General features: G+C 38.5%; 1 protein-coding gene across 1 annotated transcript in view; it reads right to left on the bottom strand.

The window, feature by feature from the left end:
- HYDIN (HYDIN axonemal central pair apparatus protein) overlaps window positions 1–17,794 on the bottom strand; it is a 317,377-nt gene that overhangs the window by 198,151 nt on the left and 101,432 nt on the right. Inside the window, 3 exon segments of the mRNA XM_052656756.1 lie at window positions 1,907–1,974; window positions 10,829–11,052; window positions 15,558–15,676. Coding sequence (XP_052512716.1) covers window positions 1,907–1,974; window positions 10,829–11,052; window positions 15,558–15,676 — 411 coding nt within the window.

Below are 17,794 nucleotides of genomic sequence, written 5' to 3'. Positions count from 1 at the left end.
CAAATAAATAATTCTCCAATGAACCATGTTTCCTTGTGGTAGGAGGCCAATCTACCTGGAGAAATACATGATACCTGATATTGGAGTCATGAAGACTCTAGTTCCAATTCTGGAATTTGAAAATATTATCACAAGATAATTTTGAAAGATTGTTACAAAACTGTTCCTAACTTTGGTCATTACAGTGCAGAATCCAGAAGCACAGAAAAGTAGCTTAAATTCACTGACCCAAGTGTTATGAAAATCAAACAGCCTTAGATTTCCCGTTGGCAAGAAAAAAGAGTATGCTACTGTTAACCTTTCTTGTCATAACAGAGAGAAGATTAAGGAATTCGTCTCCAAACTCAAAGAAAAGGCAACTTGGGTTTCGAAGGTGGACCCAGGAGAGAAAGTTCTCAGATCTCAGACTTGGGCAGCCTTGGGTCTGTAGCATCGTCTAGCCTCTCACATCGCAAGGGTCTTGCTTCTGTATTGCCTCTTATTGTGCCTCTGTCAGTTACCCTTCACGGTTACCCTTCAAGTTGTAGGTCACTTTTATTTTCCTTCAAAGGAGTCTATCATTCAAATATGCCCTACAGATTTGTAAACATCTGTCTAGCCATTTTCACATGCTACATGAAGAGTCATTCAACTTCATTTATGTAAACTTTCTTACGGTATGTGGCTTACCCAATATAACATAGGTCAGGGTGGGAGCATTGTATAAATACATGTGCTCTGAATTTTCAAAAACTTTTACAACACCCACATGTTAAAGCATATTATAAAGGCATTACGATTTTTCTTAAGAACTATTTTTCCCCAAGTTAGATGGGCCAACTTGAAATGAAGTAAAAGAATTAAAAGTCAAAATGGAAACCAATAGAGCAAAATGGAAATAATTAAGGAATAAAGATTCAGACTATGGTTTCTCAATTTAAAAAAAAAATTATCACCTCCTAAAAAGAACCTTTGTGATAAACTAATTTTATATCATCAAATCAGTTAATTAAACATGATTTAAATTAGACTCAATTCTCTCCAACAAGAGAAATAAATACCAAGGAAAAAGATTCTGTTGGGTAGGGTGGACCTTTGGACACAAACCATTGTTATATCTAAGTTTTCTCAACCCCTAGGAATCAATGTTTGCTTCTCTAGGTGCAACTGTCAACACCCAAGTTGACAAAATATGATTTAGATAGATCTCAATTGAAATACTAATTCTGCTACTGCTGTGTGACCTTTGGGAGTTATTTAACTATTCCTGTGCTCAGGTCTTCTATGTTTAAAATGGGGACCTTAAAGAGAGCCTCCCCCTAGGACTGCTAAAGTGTTTAAATGTCATATTTCATATTATTACTTAGAAGCAATTGGAATACATGAAAGAACCAATTAATAAGTAAATTTGCTTCCACTGTTGTTATCATTTGTATTATTAGGGAAGTTCAGATGGGAGAAAATGAGTCAGGGAAGCAAGTGAGTAAAAAGTCTATACAACAATAAAGAAGAGTCTTCAATTTGAAGTGATAAAACACCTGACTTAAACCACCATAGAGTTCACTTTAAATTTGAGAGCATCTCTGTTGACAGGCTGTGTAGCCAAAGTGGCAAGTCAAAATCTGCATAAAAAGAGTGTTCAGAATGTTCAGATAGTGGAGTGAAACATAAAGCATTCTGTTGTTCTATTGCAGGAAGTGGGGTGGACACTCATGGCCTGACAACTACCAGTGTCCAGCACATGGCTAAAATGTTCACCTAAAAACTAGGAAATGGCACCAAAGTGCTCGAGAGGAAGAACAATTCTAGAACCTCTTAGAATATAGCCCCCACAAAATGGTAAGAGAAATTCTTTGTAAATCTCCCTCCCACGTAGAGGGAAAAGGAATTTTTCTCGATATCTAATTTAAAATGGAAAAGTACTCACCAAAGGAAACATCACCAAAATGCAGAGCAGGAACATTAAAATGGAAGGTAGGTCCAATGACACAGCCTCTGGAAGTAAGAATATACATTGAGGGAATGGAAAGAGAACCCAGTGAATTCAAGGTAACAATCAAGAAGGGGGGAGAGAGTGAGCACTGAAAACCATAATTTGGCATTTAATCAATTACAGCAGCATCTAGGACTCACAGAAACTGTGAGATGATGGTCAATCACAATGGTGCTTAAAATTCCTTTACAACTCTCAAACCTTTGGGTTTTAGCAAATGATGTTATGGTTAACTTACCACCATATTCCTACCAGTGATGAGGCAGAGAAGACACATCACTGAACTAATGGCACAAAATGTTAACGTGGATGAGATACACAACATGAAAAGTTATTAACTCAGACAAGAAAAAATTATAGGTCTAATCCAGGTACAGACATCAAGGACTATCAATGATACCAGCATTCCTTGGCCCACACTTTTATAAATCTGTTTTAACCCAGTTCCTACCACCAACTAGCTGTGATCTTGGTCAACCACTTTACCTCTGCAGGTCTCAGTTTTTTTCCTAACACAGAAGAGAGAAGATGGGAATAGGTGGGCTTCAGGGACTCTTTAGCTATTGATTTTCTGTTTCCCTCTCATGTAAGGCTCTTAGATCTTGGAGTGATGCTCTAGCTTAAAATAAATAACAGAGATTCCATAGCTTCTAGCTGACTTCAGGTGTGGTAGATTGTATAATGGTCCCCAAAGATGTCTATGTGCTAACAACCCCCAAAATCTATGAATACACTAGGTTATATGGCAAAGAGTAATTAAGGTAGCAGAAGGAATTGAAATTGCTAATTAACTGAACTTAAAATAAGGAAACTGGGCTCACCAGGTGATGCTACTGGTAAAGAACCTGCCTACCAATGTAAGAGATACAAGAGATGTAAGAGATGCGGGTTCAGCCTCTAGGTCAGGAAGATCCCCTGGAGGAGGGCATGGCAATCCACTCCAGTATTCTTGCATGGAGAACCCCATGGACTGAGGAGCCTGGAAGGCTACAATCCATAGGGTTGCAGAGAGTTGGACACGACATAAGTGACTTAGCAGGCATGCATGCAAGATATGCACATTAGCCTGAATTATCTAGTTGGGTTCAATGTAATCACTGGGGTCTTTAAAATCAGAACATGGAGGCAGAAGACAAGGCAGGAGCGAGGCAATGTGAGAAGGACCCGGCCAGCTTTTGCTAGGTTTGAAGATGGAGGAGGGAGACCATGAGCTAAAGACTGGGCAGCATCAAGGAGCCGAACAAGGTTAGGAAACGAATGCTCCCCAAGAGCTACTATAAACAAACACAGCCCTGGCAAATACTTTGATTTTAGCTCAGTAAGACCTGTGTTGGACTTAGAATAATATATGTGTATTGCTTTAAGCTACTGAGTTTGTGGTTAATTTGTTACAGCAGCAATAGAAAACTAATATATCAGGTATTTGCTTATTCTTGCCTTTTCCCATGGTCCATGTCCCTAAAATCTCTAGACCAAAGGTAAGAACTGAAATAATTCCCCATTTGTGTGCCAGGCTTTCAAAAGTTAGAGACACACAAATACCAGAAATCCCACTAAGCCTGAGTCTTCTAATCCACCCAGACCCAGATGTTGGTGATGTAGGTGTGTCATACCACGCTGAATGCACTTGGTGCCCCAGTGATACTTCCGGCTGCTAGAGATCTGACTATAATATGTTGAGACGCTCCTGCAAGCCTGGGAGGAGAGATGACAACAAAGACTCAGTGCAGGAAGTTTCGATTCTAAAAGCCTTTCCCAGGACCATCTATTCTATTTCATGTTAATAATCCAAAGTGGTTTCAAAAGGAGCCGCTGGTACTCAGGAGGAATTAGGATCCAGCTGAGAATGAAGTCAAATGAGCCTACAGATCAGATACTTGACTTGTAAAAAAAGTTTTTGGGAGGCCAAAGTAACAAATAGATCAAAAGTGTCTGCGGTGCACAAAAGCATAAAGAAATAGGAAAGAAGATCACAAAATTGCACAATGCAGTCGTTTAATCAGTGAAGCAGAAAAAAACCAGAGTTAAATTGCATTTGTTCAAAGGCACATGTAACTAAGGGAACGGCAGCTGAATACCAACTGGGCTTAGACACTGTCACATCCATTCAAACAGGGATTCTGAATATTAGGACAGTCTCTGCCAAGATGGTACCCAACACCAATGCAGTGGTCTCTTAAGATTAGAATTTTAAAGACTAAGAGATAGAGTGATTGAATTATTATGATGTGATGTAAAACAGACTAAATGAAAAATATGCTACAGTTAAACTTCATAAAGTCACATACATAAAAATAGGAGAGTACAAAATTGCTTATAGGTAATTTTAAAAAATCACTCCAATTTTACAGTGTTGTTTATCCAACCACTTTAAGCACTATGTCATGCAGCTGGAGAAATAAACAGAAATAGAAAAAAGTTCAGCAATAGTTTTGATAACTTTCGAGGTATACCAGCAAAAATTATGTGATATTGAGGAAAGAAGATTACCTGACGGTAAAAGAATAAGAAATAAAATTTCAGATCCACAAAGTCAACTTTATAGAGACTTCCTGGGCTATAAGGCCCAAGAGAGTATCCCTGGCAAAGTCATAAGTAAAATGAGTATTACTGTGTGGAACCAAAAATGAATAATAAATTATACACATATTTCAACCTTTATCATTAGACATTTATCTGTGACACCAGATATTTACCAAGTTTTCAAAATTACTGTTTGTGGTATGACATGCTAGAACAATTCTGGACAAATGCAATTTAGACAAGAATATTTCTCTTAGCAATTTGTAATTAGTTTTAGGATGAAATAAACATTCCACAGTCAGATTTTCCTTTCCTTTGCAAGAAACAAGGAGTGAACATGCAAAAAAAAAAAAAGAAGCGTGGGAGCTGGTATGAATGGTAAGGTCCAGAGACTTAAGAGACCTAACCTTCACAGAATACCTGGAGTATTAACTAGCCCAAACTTACTTGTGAGAAGGTTCCTAGAAGATTTCTAAACTCTGTTATTCACAGTGGAAAACCCAAGCACATTCTGATCTATTCAGACATTGCTGCTGCTGCTGCTGCTAAGTCACTTCAGTCGTGTCCGACTCTGTGCGACCCCATAGACGGCAGCCCACCAGGCTCCTCTGTCCCTGGGATTCTCCAGGCAAGAACACTGGAGTGGGTTGCCATTTCCTTCTCCAATGCATGAAAGTGAAAAGTGAAAGTGAAGTCGCTCAGTCGTGTCTGACTCTTTGAGACTCCACGGACTACAGCCCACCAGGCTCCTCCGTCCATGGGATTCTCCAGGAGAGTGCTGGAGTGGGGTGCCATCGCCTTCTCCTAGTGACATGCAACACTACACAGTGCATGCTTGGGATCTTTAGGAGAAGAGAGGAGAGATTTAAAAAACTCACCCATGAAATGACAGAACTATTATTCAATATTACAGGCTCTTGGAAATAAAAAAAAAAAATAACAGCCTCATTCAAATATAATTCATATGCTATAAAATCACCCATTTAACAGGTACCATGTTGCAGCAGGTACATCCTTCTTTCTTTTCTCATTTCTTTTTATGGTCTCAATAACATTCCATTGTGTGAATAGACCACGTTTTATTTATCCATTCATCAGCTGGGAGACACCTGGATTATTTCCACCTTTTGGCTACTAACAATAATGCAGTGTTAAACATTCACATGCAAGTTTTTGTGTGGATTTCAATTTTCATTTTTCTTGGGTAGGTATCTAGGAATGGATTGCTAAATTATAAGGTAATTCAAAGCCTACCTCTTCGAAAATCTGTCAGACTGTTCCAAAGTGGCTGCAAATTTTACATTCCCACCATCAGTGTATGAGGCTTCTTATTTCTCTACATTCTCTACCACACTTGCTATTTTCTATTTTTAAGTTATAGCCATCCACACAGGTACGAAGTTGTATCTCAATGTGGTTTCTATTTGCATCTCCTTGATGATTAATGATGCTGAGAGTCTATTCATATGGTATTAGTTATGGTACTAGTTTTTTAGAGAAAAGTCTGCTCAGAGGGTTGCCCATTTTTAACTGGGTTGTCTTTTTGTTATTGAGTGTTAGTGTTCTGTATATATCTTAGGCAGATGCCTCTTTTCAGATATATGACTTACAAATATTTTTTCCCATTTTGTAGTTTGCTTTTTTCATTTTCTTAATACTGTCCTTTGAAGCACAAAATTTTAAATTCTGATGAAGTCTAATTTACTTACTTTTCCTTTGATTGCTTATACTTAGGCGTCATATTTAAGAAATCTTTGCCTAATCCAGTCATGCATATTTGCACCTATGTTTTATTTTAAAAGTTTTATAATTTAGTTGTTACATTTAGGTCTTTGGTCTATGTGTGTGTTAGTTGCTCAGTCATGTCTGACTCTTTTGTGACCCCACGGACTATACCCCGCCAGGCTCCTCTGTCCATGGGATTATCTGAGTAAGAATACTGGGGTGGGTTGCCATTCCCTTCTCCAGGGTATCTTCTTGACCCAGGGACTGAACCCAGGTCTCCTGCATTGCAGGCAGATTCTTTACTGTCTGAGCCACCAGAGAAGTCCATATTAATTCTGTATATGGTATGAGATGGAGGGGGGTTCCATGGAGTTTTATTCTTTTAAATGTAGATATCCAGATGCTCTAGCATCATTTGTTGAAAATACTACCCTTTTTCCCATTGAATTTTCTTGATACTCTTGATAAAAATGAACTGACCATAACCATATGAATTTATTTTTGGAATCTCAATTCTGTGCCATTGATCTACATGTTTATCTTAATACAAGTATAACACATTCTTGATTACTGCATCAAAACTGTAGTATGTTTTGAAATAGGATATAGAAGTTCTCCAAATTTAGGGTTTTTTAAAGATTATTTTGGCTATTCTGGATTTCTTGCCTTTCCATATAAACTTTAATATCAGCTCATCAATTACTGCAAAAAGGACAGCTGGAATTTTGATAGAATCACGTTGAATCTATACATCACTTTGTCAAATTTTGCCATCTTAGGTTAATATTAAGTCTTCTAATCTATGTCACTTATTTAGGTCTTCTTTTAAATTCATTTTGATGAGGTTTTGTAGTTTTCAATGTGCAAGTCTAACACTTTTTTTTGTTACATTTATTCCCAACTAAACCTATATGCAGGTCAGGAAGCAACAGTTAGAACTGGACATGGAACAACAGACTGGTTCCGAATAGGAAAAGGAGTACATCAAGGCTGTATATTGTCACCCTACTTATTTAACTTATATGCAGAGTACATCATGAGAAATGCCAGGCTGGATGAAGCACAAGCTGGAATCAAGATTGCCGGGAGAAATATCAATCACCTCAGGTATGCAGATGACACCACCCTTATGGCAGAAAGTGAAGAGGAACTCAAAAGCCTCTTGATGAAAGTGAAAGAGGAGAGTGAAAAAGTTTGATTAAAGCTCAACATTCAGAAAACTAAGATCATGGCATCCAGTCCCATCACTTCATGGCAAATAGATGGGGAAACAGAGGAAACAGTGTCAGACTTTATATTTTTGGGCTCCAAAATCACTGCACATGGTGATTGCAGCCATGAAATTAAAAGATGCTTACTCCTTGGAAGGAAAGTTATGACCAACCTAGATAGCATATTCAAAAGCAGAGACATTACTTTGCCAACTAAGGTCCGTCTAGTCAAGGCTATGGTTTTTCCAGTGGTCATGTATGGATATGAGAGTTGGACTGTGAAGAAGGCTGAGCGCCGAAGAATTGATGCTTTTGAACTGTGGTGTTGGAGAAGACTCTTGAGAGCCCCTTGGACTGCAAGGAGATCCAACCAGTCCATCCTAAAGGAGATAAGTCCTGGGTGTTCACTGGAAGGACTGATTCTGAGGCTGAAACTCCAGTACTTTGGCCACCTCATGCAAAGAGTTGACTCATTGGAAAAGACCCTGATGCTGGGAGGGATTGGGGGCAGGAGAAGGGGAGACAGAGGATGAGATGGCTGGATAGCATCACTGACTCATGAGTTTGGGTAAACTCCAGGAGTTGGTGATGGACAGGGTGGCCTGGCATGCTGCGATTCATGGGGTCACAAAGAGTCGGACACGACTGAGCGACTGCACTGAACTGAACTGAACTGATATCATTCTTTTAACTATTGTAAGAGGAATTTTCTTAATTTCATTTTTGAATTTTCATTGCTACCTCCAGAAATACAATTGATTTTTGTATATGAGCCTATATTGTGTAATTTTTCCGAACTCAATTGCTAGTTCTATAGCTTTTTGGTGGAATCCTTAGAATATTCTACATATAAAATACATCATCTGCAAAGAGAGATAGTTTTACTTCTTCCTTTCCAATCTGAAAGTCTTTTATTTCTTTTTCTTGCCTAATTGCCTTGGATAGAACTTTCAATACAATGTTAAACAAAAACAACTTTCAGTTTTATTTTTTCTCTATTGTTTTTCTTTTTTATTTCATTAATTTCCACTCTAATCTTTATTATTTCCTTCCTTGTGCTTGCTTTGGATTTAGTTAGCTCTTCTTTTTCAAGTTTTATAAGGTAGAAATTTAGGTTATTGATTTGAGATCTTTCTTCTTTTTAAATACAGGCACTCACAGCTATCAATTTCCCTCAAAGCACTACTTTTACCACATCTCATAAGTTTTGCTACTCTGTTCTGCTTTCATTTATCTCAAAGTATTTTGTAATTTCTTTCTTTGACCTATTGGTAATTTAGGAGTGTTTTTTAATTTCCACATATTTGTAAATTCTCTACATTTTCTTCCACTTTTGATTTTTCATTTTATTCCTTTCTAGTTGAAGAACACACTCTGCATGACTCAAATTATTTAAAATTTATTGAGAGTTGCTTTATGGCTTCATGCATGGTCTGTTCTGGAAAACGCTCCAAGTGTACCTGTTGGGTGGCGAGTTCTACAGGTGTCTGTTAGGTCTAGTTGGTTTACGGTATTATTCAACTCTTCTATTAAGATATTCTGGCGAGCTGTTCTATCCATTATTGAAAGTAGGGTAGTGACATCTCCATTTATTACTGTTCAGTTACCTTTTCTCTCTTCCATTATGTAAGCTTCTGCTTCATGTATTTTTGTGCTCTGTTGTTAAGTGTGTCTATATTTATTTCCTCATAGTTCTGTGGGCTGGAAGTCCAAGATCAACACGTTGGCAGGGTTGCTTTCTTATGAGGAACTTTCTCTTTCGCTCACAAATGGGTACCTTCTTCCTGTGTCTTCCCACAGTCTTTTCCTATTTGTGTATCTGTCCTAATGTCCTCTTCTGACAAGGACATCATTCATATTAGATTAAGGCCCAGCCATATGACCTCATTTTTCCTTAATTAGTTCTTTAAAAGTTTTATCTCCAAGTGCAGTCACATCGTAAAGTACTGGGTGTTAGGACTTCAACATATGAATTTTGAGAGAATGTAATTCACCCTATAACAGAGATAGTTAGGTGAAAGAATTGAGAAGAAATGGTAATCACCTTCGAGTCAATCTTAAGATTCTACATTTTCAGTAAATATCTTAAGATCAGTAAGTTTTTCTAGGATCATTCAAGCCTCAGAAATGTGCCTGTCTCTTTTCTATGTCATCTCTAGACCCCAAGGGAGATACCTCAGCTGTAGATGGAGTGAGGTCCTGCTAGGCTGCTGCTGCTGCTAAGTCACTTCAGTCATGTCCAACTCTGTGCAGCCCCATAGACTGCAGCCCACCAGGTTCCCCTGTCTCTGGGATTCTACAGGTAAGAACACTGGAGTGGGTTGCCATTTCCTTCTCCAAGGCATGAAAGTGAAAAGTGAAAGTGAAGTCACTCAGTCATGTCCGACTCTTAGTGACCCCATGGACTGCAGCCTACCAGGCTCCTCCATCCATGGGATTTTCCAGGCAAGAGTACTGGAGTGGGGCGCCATTGCCTTCTCCCTGCTAGGCTACTGAGCCAAAATAAGAGAGACTATCGACTAATTAACAACCTGCTGCTGTAGGAATCCAAATGGAATCTGCAATCTATTCTGAAGACATGAACTTCTAAAGCACCAGGAACCAAAGTTATAGGTCTGCCAATGGGGCTGGTCACAGAAAACTTCTTAAAGCCTGACGACAAAGAGAGCAGCCAGGGAAGGCATCAAAAGATGTCTAGCACCAAAGCTGCAAGTGTCTAGCGCTGACTGACTGATACTGTGAGTAGACTTTTACAATTCCTGGCGGCATTAGGCATAAGACCATTCAAATAATTTCCTTAAAATAAAAACAAAAGATGGGGAAAAACAAAAGATGAAAGTTTAGAGAAACTATTAATAGGGTAACAGCCAAAGCTTAGTCATAGAAGATGATTTTATCCAGGCGTTAGTAACTTACTTTCCCTAAACATACTAAAACAGAGAGAGTAAGCAGAAACTAATTTAAGTCTTTATTTTATAAGGCTGTAATTTAAAGAAAAACTAGATTCCAAAAGGGCAACTGCATCCGTGTTACAAGAAGTTATACATGTCCACTACAGAAACACTGCTAGAAACTTAAAACACCCTTATATATTGACGTATTCATATCAACAAAGACAGATATGGATATTCAAGACATGATCTAGTTCTGGTTTTTAAAATAATTTTATGAGAGGATTTTATTTTTACATTTTATGTTTGTGCCTGGATGTTAAAAAGTAATCAGTAGGGAGTCATATTGTTATTTTCATATAGGTATCAATAGTGTTATTAACAAAAAATAAACATTCTGTCAACCTAGTAATTCTCCATTAATGTGTGAAGCGATCTAGTTTTGAAGTTTAAGAAAGCAGTAGGTAAAAACTTCAGTTTCCATATTACTTGTAGAAGCAACTTACCTAATGGTCAGTTTCACAGGCTCAGGTGACCCATTCACATTGACCAGGAACTCTTCTTCAAAGTGCCCTAGGATAGCAGAACTGAAGGAGATCTGGACAGCCTGGACTCCGCTTGGTTTGATGATGCCTTCTCTGGGACTGAAAACAAAGCAGGCCCCCAGAGGTGAAACTGGAGGGATCACATTGAAGAGGGCATCAATGCTGCCTTTGTTGGATAGCACTGCCTGTATCAAACAGACAAGAATGGAAAAAGTAGGCAACGGGACTCTGATTTATTTTCATATAAGCACCAACACAGAGACAGCTGCAGGAAGACAGCTCCAAAGAAAAACTTCAGGGGAAAAATGAACGGTGTTCTGTTTAAAGACAGGAGTCCCAAGCCAGAAAATAATTTTGTGTTTTTATCTCCTCTTTAAAATGGAGTTAGTCATATGTATTATACTTATGCTATAAAGACTGATCATAATCACATCTACTGAAAGAAGAACCTTAAAATACCTTTTATTCTATCCATGAAATTATCAAGGGAAGGTAGGTCTTTCTCTTATACACATGAGAAGGCTGGGATTAAGTGACATGCTGGAAAGTAAAAATCAAGTCAGAATAGAGGAGCAAGAACTATCTAGGCCTATCTTTATAATGTAGCTTGAATAATGTAGATGAGATATAATTGTGGATTCCAGATTGCAAAGATTCTCTTTGTTGCACCATGAGATTTCATTCTATTGTGATATTTTCATCTCAAACTCTAATGGAGGGATAACTGTTTGGGGATGGTTATGCAAGCTACTGTTTTACTACAGAGAAGTTTTATTCCTATATATCAGTTTCTGGAACCAATTTGCCCATAGTTGATTGCACACTCGGTGTGTGTGCAGAAAGCTCATGCTTGGCATGTAGAGGCCTCTACGCTGGCTCTGGCTACTGCTCCTGCTGCCATGTGCCACAGGTGCTGCCGTGAACCTGTAGTATTGCCACACAGTCCTACTCCTGGACTTCTAGAACACAGTCTCCATTCCTTGCCAATGTTTACACCTGAACAAGTGAACAGCCATTCTCTCTATGTAGAAAGTGCCCTCAACCTACACTCAAACACGAGGGAAAAAAAAAGAGGAGATAATGAAGAGAGCTTCAAAAAGGTATGTGAGGCATGTCAGGAACTAGGCAAGCCACGAGAGAATTTCCAAAAGAGGCTGAATGTGGACAGAGGTCAAGGAGAATAAGCTTTGAGAAAATGCTACAGATATTTTATTTTTAATTAGGCCATCCCTGCCCTCAAAGAAGAAAGTAATTCCAAAAGAGCGTGATTGTGGAATCCAGAGCACAAATGTTTAGGGAGTGCGCAGGTGCAGAGGAAATAGTGGCTGACTGTTCCAGATTGCTGTTTTGACAATATTAGTGGTAAAAGAGGAAATGGGGATGGCAAAGCTGTAGGAAGGTATGGTAGGGAGATCTAGTCTATTTATATCATTAAATGAGATAATGCACTCAAGGCCCAGACTAGATGTTTGATGTTGTGATAAGAAAAGGGGACTAGGTAACCAAGGTAATCGGGTTAGGTGGGTGCAGGGGGTCCACTAGATTAGGTTGCCTCCTGAGGAGCAGAGAAGAAGGAATCAAGAGCATAAGTAGGATAGAGACAGAAGCTCTTGCAAAGGAAGAAACTGCCCCTGCCAAGAGAAGATGGATAATTCACCAAAAGATACCTGTTACTTGATGTTACTCATTTATTTCCCATTTCCCTTGTTCTAAGTTCCTTGGTCATAGGAACCACATTTTATTCTTTACTCCTTTTAAAAAGACCATGTAGAAAAGTGATTATGACCATGGTCTCAGAAGTCAAATGCCTGGGTTCAAATCCCAGCTTTTCCACTGACTTTATAAGCTGTATGATCGTGTAGAACCTGCTTAGCGTCTCTGTGCCTATTTCCCTACCTGTAAAATATAATACTACTAACTTCTCAGATTGCTATGAAAATGAAATTTATTAACTTACTTTTAGACTAGTGAGTGGCAATGAGTGTTCACAAAGGACAGTGATTGATATTCATATACCCATTGTTAAGCCGAATGGGTTTAAGATTTATCTGTGCTTAAGATGCAACTGATATGTATTTGAAGTGGTAACTTAAAGGCAACTCAAAGATACTGGTGGTAACTTGAAGGACCATTGTTCTCCTCTCTGAGCTGGTGCAAGGACTGCCTTTTCTGTTGTCTTACTCAGATTTTCTATATGGGGCCAACTCAATTTTAAAGAATATGCATTTCATTCTTCTCCCCCCGACAAATCAGAAACTATTTATGTACAGGGAATCCAGGAAATTGTTTGGCAGCACAATTCTGACATCTTCTGTTTACTAGTAATGCTCTTACCCTGTAGTCCAACTCCTTGGAGAGGGGGACATTTATAGAAGAACTTCGCCTCTCATCTGTTTTTCTTCTAATTACACTGGGGAACAGTGTATACTCTTGGGGATTATTCTTTATGTATCTGCTAAGCTCAGCAATGACTAAGAGCAATAGCTAGTTATTCAAATTTGTCTCAGGTAGGTAATGTAATAAATTGAAACAGAGATGCAATGAGGCATCAGCATTAAATACGCAGTGTGTGCAAAATATTCCTATAAGAAGCACCTTACCATGACCTTCTCTGGCACTGCACAGTTCTCAAAACTGTCCAGTCTAATGCTACACTTCATTTAACACATATTTAGCTGGCTGTGGTTTGTTACTGTTCAAATGTGGGAGGGTGGGAAGTGATGGGCTCAAATACACTTCTCTTAAAATTTGTAAGAAATTATTATTATATTCAGGCAAACCCTATCCATTTTGCATCAGAACTAAATGCTCTTTTCTGCTGTATTATCTATAAGACACAGTCTGTAAGGTATAAGTGGAATTTATTCTGGATAAATTACAGGCAGAATATCAACTCAATAAGAATTCATACCTATTTCCCTCTAAGTGACTATTTTTTTCAGAATGCAATACAGCACAACGCAACATGGTGGGTGTGTGCACTTTTCATTTTATGACAGTCACGCCACTGATCACTTCACTTAAAGTGTGCTCTTAGGTATATTCCGCATCAACATGACATTAACATCTCTATTTACCTTTCAAATCATCCCATTTGGGCTATCCTTAACTCTGATGAATGTGATGACAAATGACACAGCAGGAAGCTCTCAACATCAGCTGGGACTTACCTTCCATGCCAAGTTAGGCTGGGCTGAGAGGTGAGTTGCCTGTTGACTGGATTTGTCCACAATGAGATGCCAAGGGACGGACAAGCCAGCCAAGGGCCTTCTCTTCCCCCAGGATGTAGGGCCCTAGTCACTCACTGCTCACTAACATTTCCAAGCTATGTGACCTTGCCAAGTTACTTAACAAATGTGGCAGAGTCAAGTTGGCTGCTCACTGGACCTATATCCTCTTTTTCCTGTGCCTACAGCTAGACTACATTTCCCAGTCACCCTTGCAGTCACAGACCCTAATAGAATGTGATACGTGCCACTGCTGGTGCTGCCTCCTGTAAAAACCTCTTGTGCGCATCCCTCCATGCTTTTTCTTCTACTGTCAGTGTGATACACGTGAGACCGCAATCTTGCAAGTCACATGTGAGGGGTAAGGGGGGCCAGAGCCATGAGATAGAAGGAGGCTGAGTTCCTGATCCTCTGCAGGAGGAGAGCCCTCTGCTGATGAGCAAGCTTGTCTGGGACTTTATGTTAGGAACAAAATAGATATGTGATTGTATTTGTTTGTTATAGTATGCAGCATTACCTTATCTACCTTCCTCAGCTATAAAATGGGAACAGTCATTGTATCTACTTCATATGGGTTTTGTGAGGACCAAGAGAACTAATACATGTGGTCCACACACTTGATGGGCGAGAATGTTGAATTAATTGCTATGCCTCATATTTCTCATTTATAAAATAGGTACATAAAAATTGGAAATGACATATGAATATGTAGGCATGTACACATAATAAAGCATGGAACCTGGTGCCTGTTTGTCTCTCACTAAATGAAGGCTTTCGTTTTTACATCTATAGACATGGAAACACAATTTAGGAGTCTTTCTACAATAACCTTTCTAGGTTATAGTTTTATATAGTGTAAGCAAATGTCCTAGACAAGAATTTAATGATGAAGTGACGCTGCAGTAATTTTGATCCTCATGAACCCATGGGAACACCATGGAAAAAAATCATTTTCTATTTAATTGGAAAGATAACACAGGGAGATTGCTTCCAGGAATCAGGATGATTGGTTTTTAAATCAGAGAAAATTAAATTAAAATTTTAAATTAGAGAAAACTCTGAAGTGTGAAAACAGCTATCCTCATTAGGACATTCTGGAAAATGTAAAAGGTCCTCCATTCTCTGATCTGTAGAATTTATGTTGTCAGAGAACAAGAATTAAACAGATAGGAAGATGTATAATATTTATGGTGTTCCCCCTTTGCAATTCATAAAATGATGCTGATAAAATCAATAAAATTATGAATTTGATGCCTTTTGTAAAGTTAGAAGGGCTGAAAGGGATGGAAAAAGTTGCTTCCTTCAGTAAGACTGGATGGAGGAAGAGGAGTTTGATCATTTGGGGTCCAAACAGATGTAACAGTAAAAAATATGATGGCAAAAATTTCCTATCAATAAAAACACATAAAATCAAACAAAAACAGCACATACTTTTGAGTCTCAGTGAACAATCCTATGTTTACCTCATAACAATGTACAGATCCAATAAAAACTTTTCCAATATCCAGCAACTCAAAGTTGAAATGAATCTTTGGTCCCATTCCTTCCCCTTTGATTCGGAGGGGCAGACGGATCTCTCGACCTGCAAAAACAATTCAGATTTTATTACCCTAAATGATGCTCTATTACCCTAGATCAACCATAACTTCTTATTAGCAAAAACAGTCAAGATTATTGCAACAGCTCCCTGCAATGGACTGAGGGAATGTAATTTAACCAATGCTAAATAATTAGCTTATCTTTGAGAAACAAAAATACTATTACTTTCTTAACTTTAGAGAACAGCTTATATTGCAAGTGAGACTGAACTTTAAGCAGAAAAAAAACTTAAAAAAAAATTTAACCCAATATCTTAACTGTATCCTTAAATTTCTTATAAAGGAAAATAATATCTCTAAATCAAAGAGAAATGGTCTCTAACATATGACCATAAGATGAGAGTCGACATGGGGCTCCAAGAGACTTGTTCACACTGATCTTTCCTAGATTTAGGAGGAGTCAGGGCATTAACAGATCTGAGTCCAGGAGTCTAATCTGACCCTCACTTTGCACCTTCTTTCATGTAGAGGAAATGGAATCCAGACTTTATTTTCTTGGGCTCCAAAATCACTGCAGATGGTGACGGCAGCCATGAAATTAAAAGATGCTTGCTCCCTGGAAAAAAAGCTATGACCAACCCAGACAGCATATTAAAAAGCAGAGACATTACTTTGCCTACAAAGGTCCAAAAAAGCTATGGTTTTTCCAGTAGTCATGTATGGATGTGAGAGTTGGACCATAAAGAAGGCTGAGTGCTGAATTGATGCTTTTGTACTGTGGTGTTGGAGAAGACTGTTGAGAGCCCCTTGGACTGCAAGGAGATCAAACCAGTTAATCCGAAATAAAATCAGTCCTGAATATTCACTGGCAGGACTAATGCTGAAGCTGAAACTCCAATACTTTGGCCACCTGATGTGAAGAACTGACTCATTGGAAAAGACCCTGATGCTGGGAAAGATTTAAGGCGGGAAGAGAAGGAGATGACCGAGGATGAGATGGTTGGATGGCATCACTGACTCAATGGGCATGAGTCTGAGAAAGCTCTGGGAGTTGGTGATGGACAGGGATGCCTGGCATGCTGCAGTCCATGGGGTTGCAAAGAGTTGGACACGACTGAGCGACCGAACTGAACTGACTGAATACATCTGGAACATTTTTACATATCATCACCTAAAGATGTACTAAATACTTTTAACCAGTCCCTTCTGTGGATATTTAAGTGGTTTCCAACTTCTCATTCCAACATATAGTATAATTAATGTCACTGAATACATTTATGATCAGTTTCCTGTATATTTTCTTTAAGCACTTTGAAGACATCAAGCTATTCTTTCTTGTCTTCTACCATTTCTATTGAGAATTCAGTTGACTGTCTTATTGCTCATTTGAGATAATATGTCTTTTCTATGACCACTTCAAGATTTTCTTTGTTTTTCTGCAGTTTGACTGTAACATTCTTGTAGTTAGGATTTATCCTTTGTGAGATTTACTGCATTTCTTGAATCTATGGATAAATATCTTTCAACAATTCGGAGAATTTTAAAGTCATTATCTCTTCAAATACTGCTTATGCTCCATTTTCCCATTTCTTTATACACACACACACACACACACACACACACACACACACACAAGCTTTTTGCCCCATTCCCCTCAGTTCTTATGCTCTTTTCTGCATTATGTCCTCACATGCTTTAGTGTACTGGTTATTTTATTTAATTTCCAGTTTACAAAATCTACCTCTGGCTGTACCTAACAGGCTATTAAATTCATCTACTGAGTTCTTAATTTGTCATCATAGCTTTTCAGTGCAAGACTTCCTATTGGATTTTTTGTAGTTCCCAGGCCTCTGCTCAATGTTTTCACTGAGAACATTTTAAAAAATCTGTGTCTGAAAAATTCTATTACTTGGCTCTCTATAGGTTTGCTCTCACTGTTTATCTTAATATTCCATCAGATTGTAGTATCTCCTTATATACTTGGTTATTTTTGATGGAGGGCTGGCTGGTCAGTGTACATAAGAAAATGTAGATATAATCTGAAACCCTATTAAGATGTTATCTTCCTCCAGGAACTGGGTGGTAACTAGGGGATATTAGTGATCCCAGATAACCGAATCTAACCACTGGCAGCCAAGAGTCTGTGACAGAATTAAGCCCTG

Source organism: Budorcas taxicolor, chromosome 18, assembly GCF_023091745.1.
Source record: "Budorcas taxicolor isolate Tak-1 chromosome 18, Takin1.1, whole genome shotgun sequence".
Taxonomy (NCBI): Eukaryota; Metazoa; Chordata; class Mammalia; order Artiodactyla; family Bovidae; genus Budorcas; species Budorcas taxicolor.
This window is presented reverse-complemented; position numbering and strand designations above follow the sequence as displayed.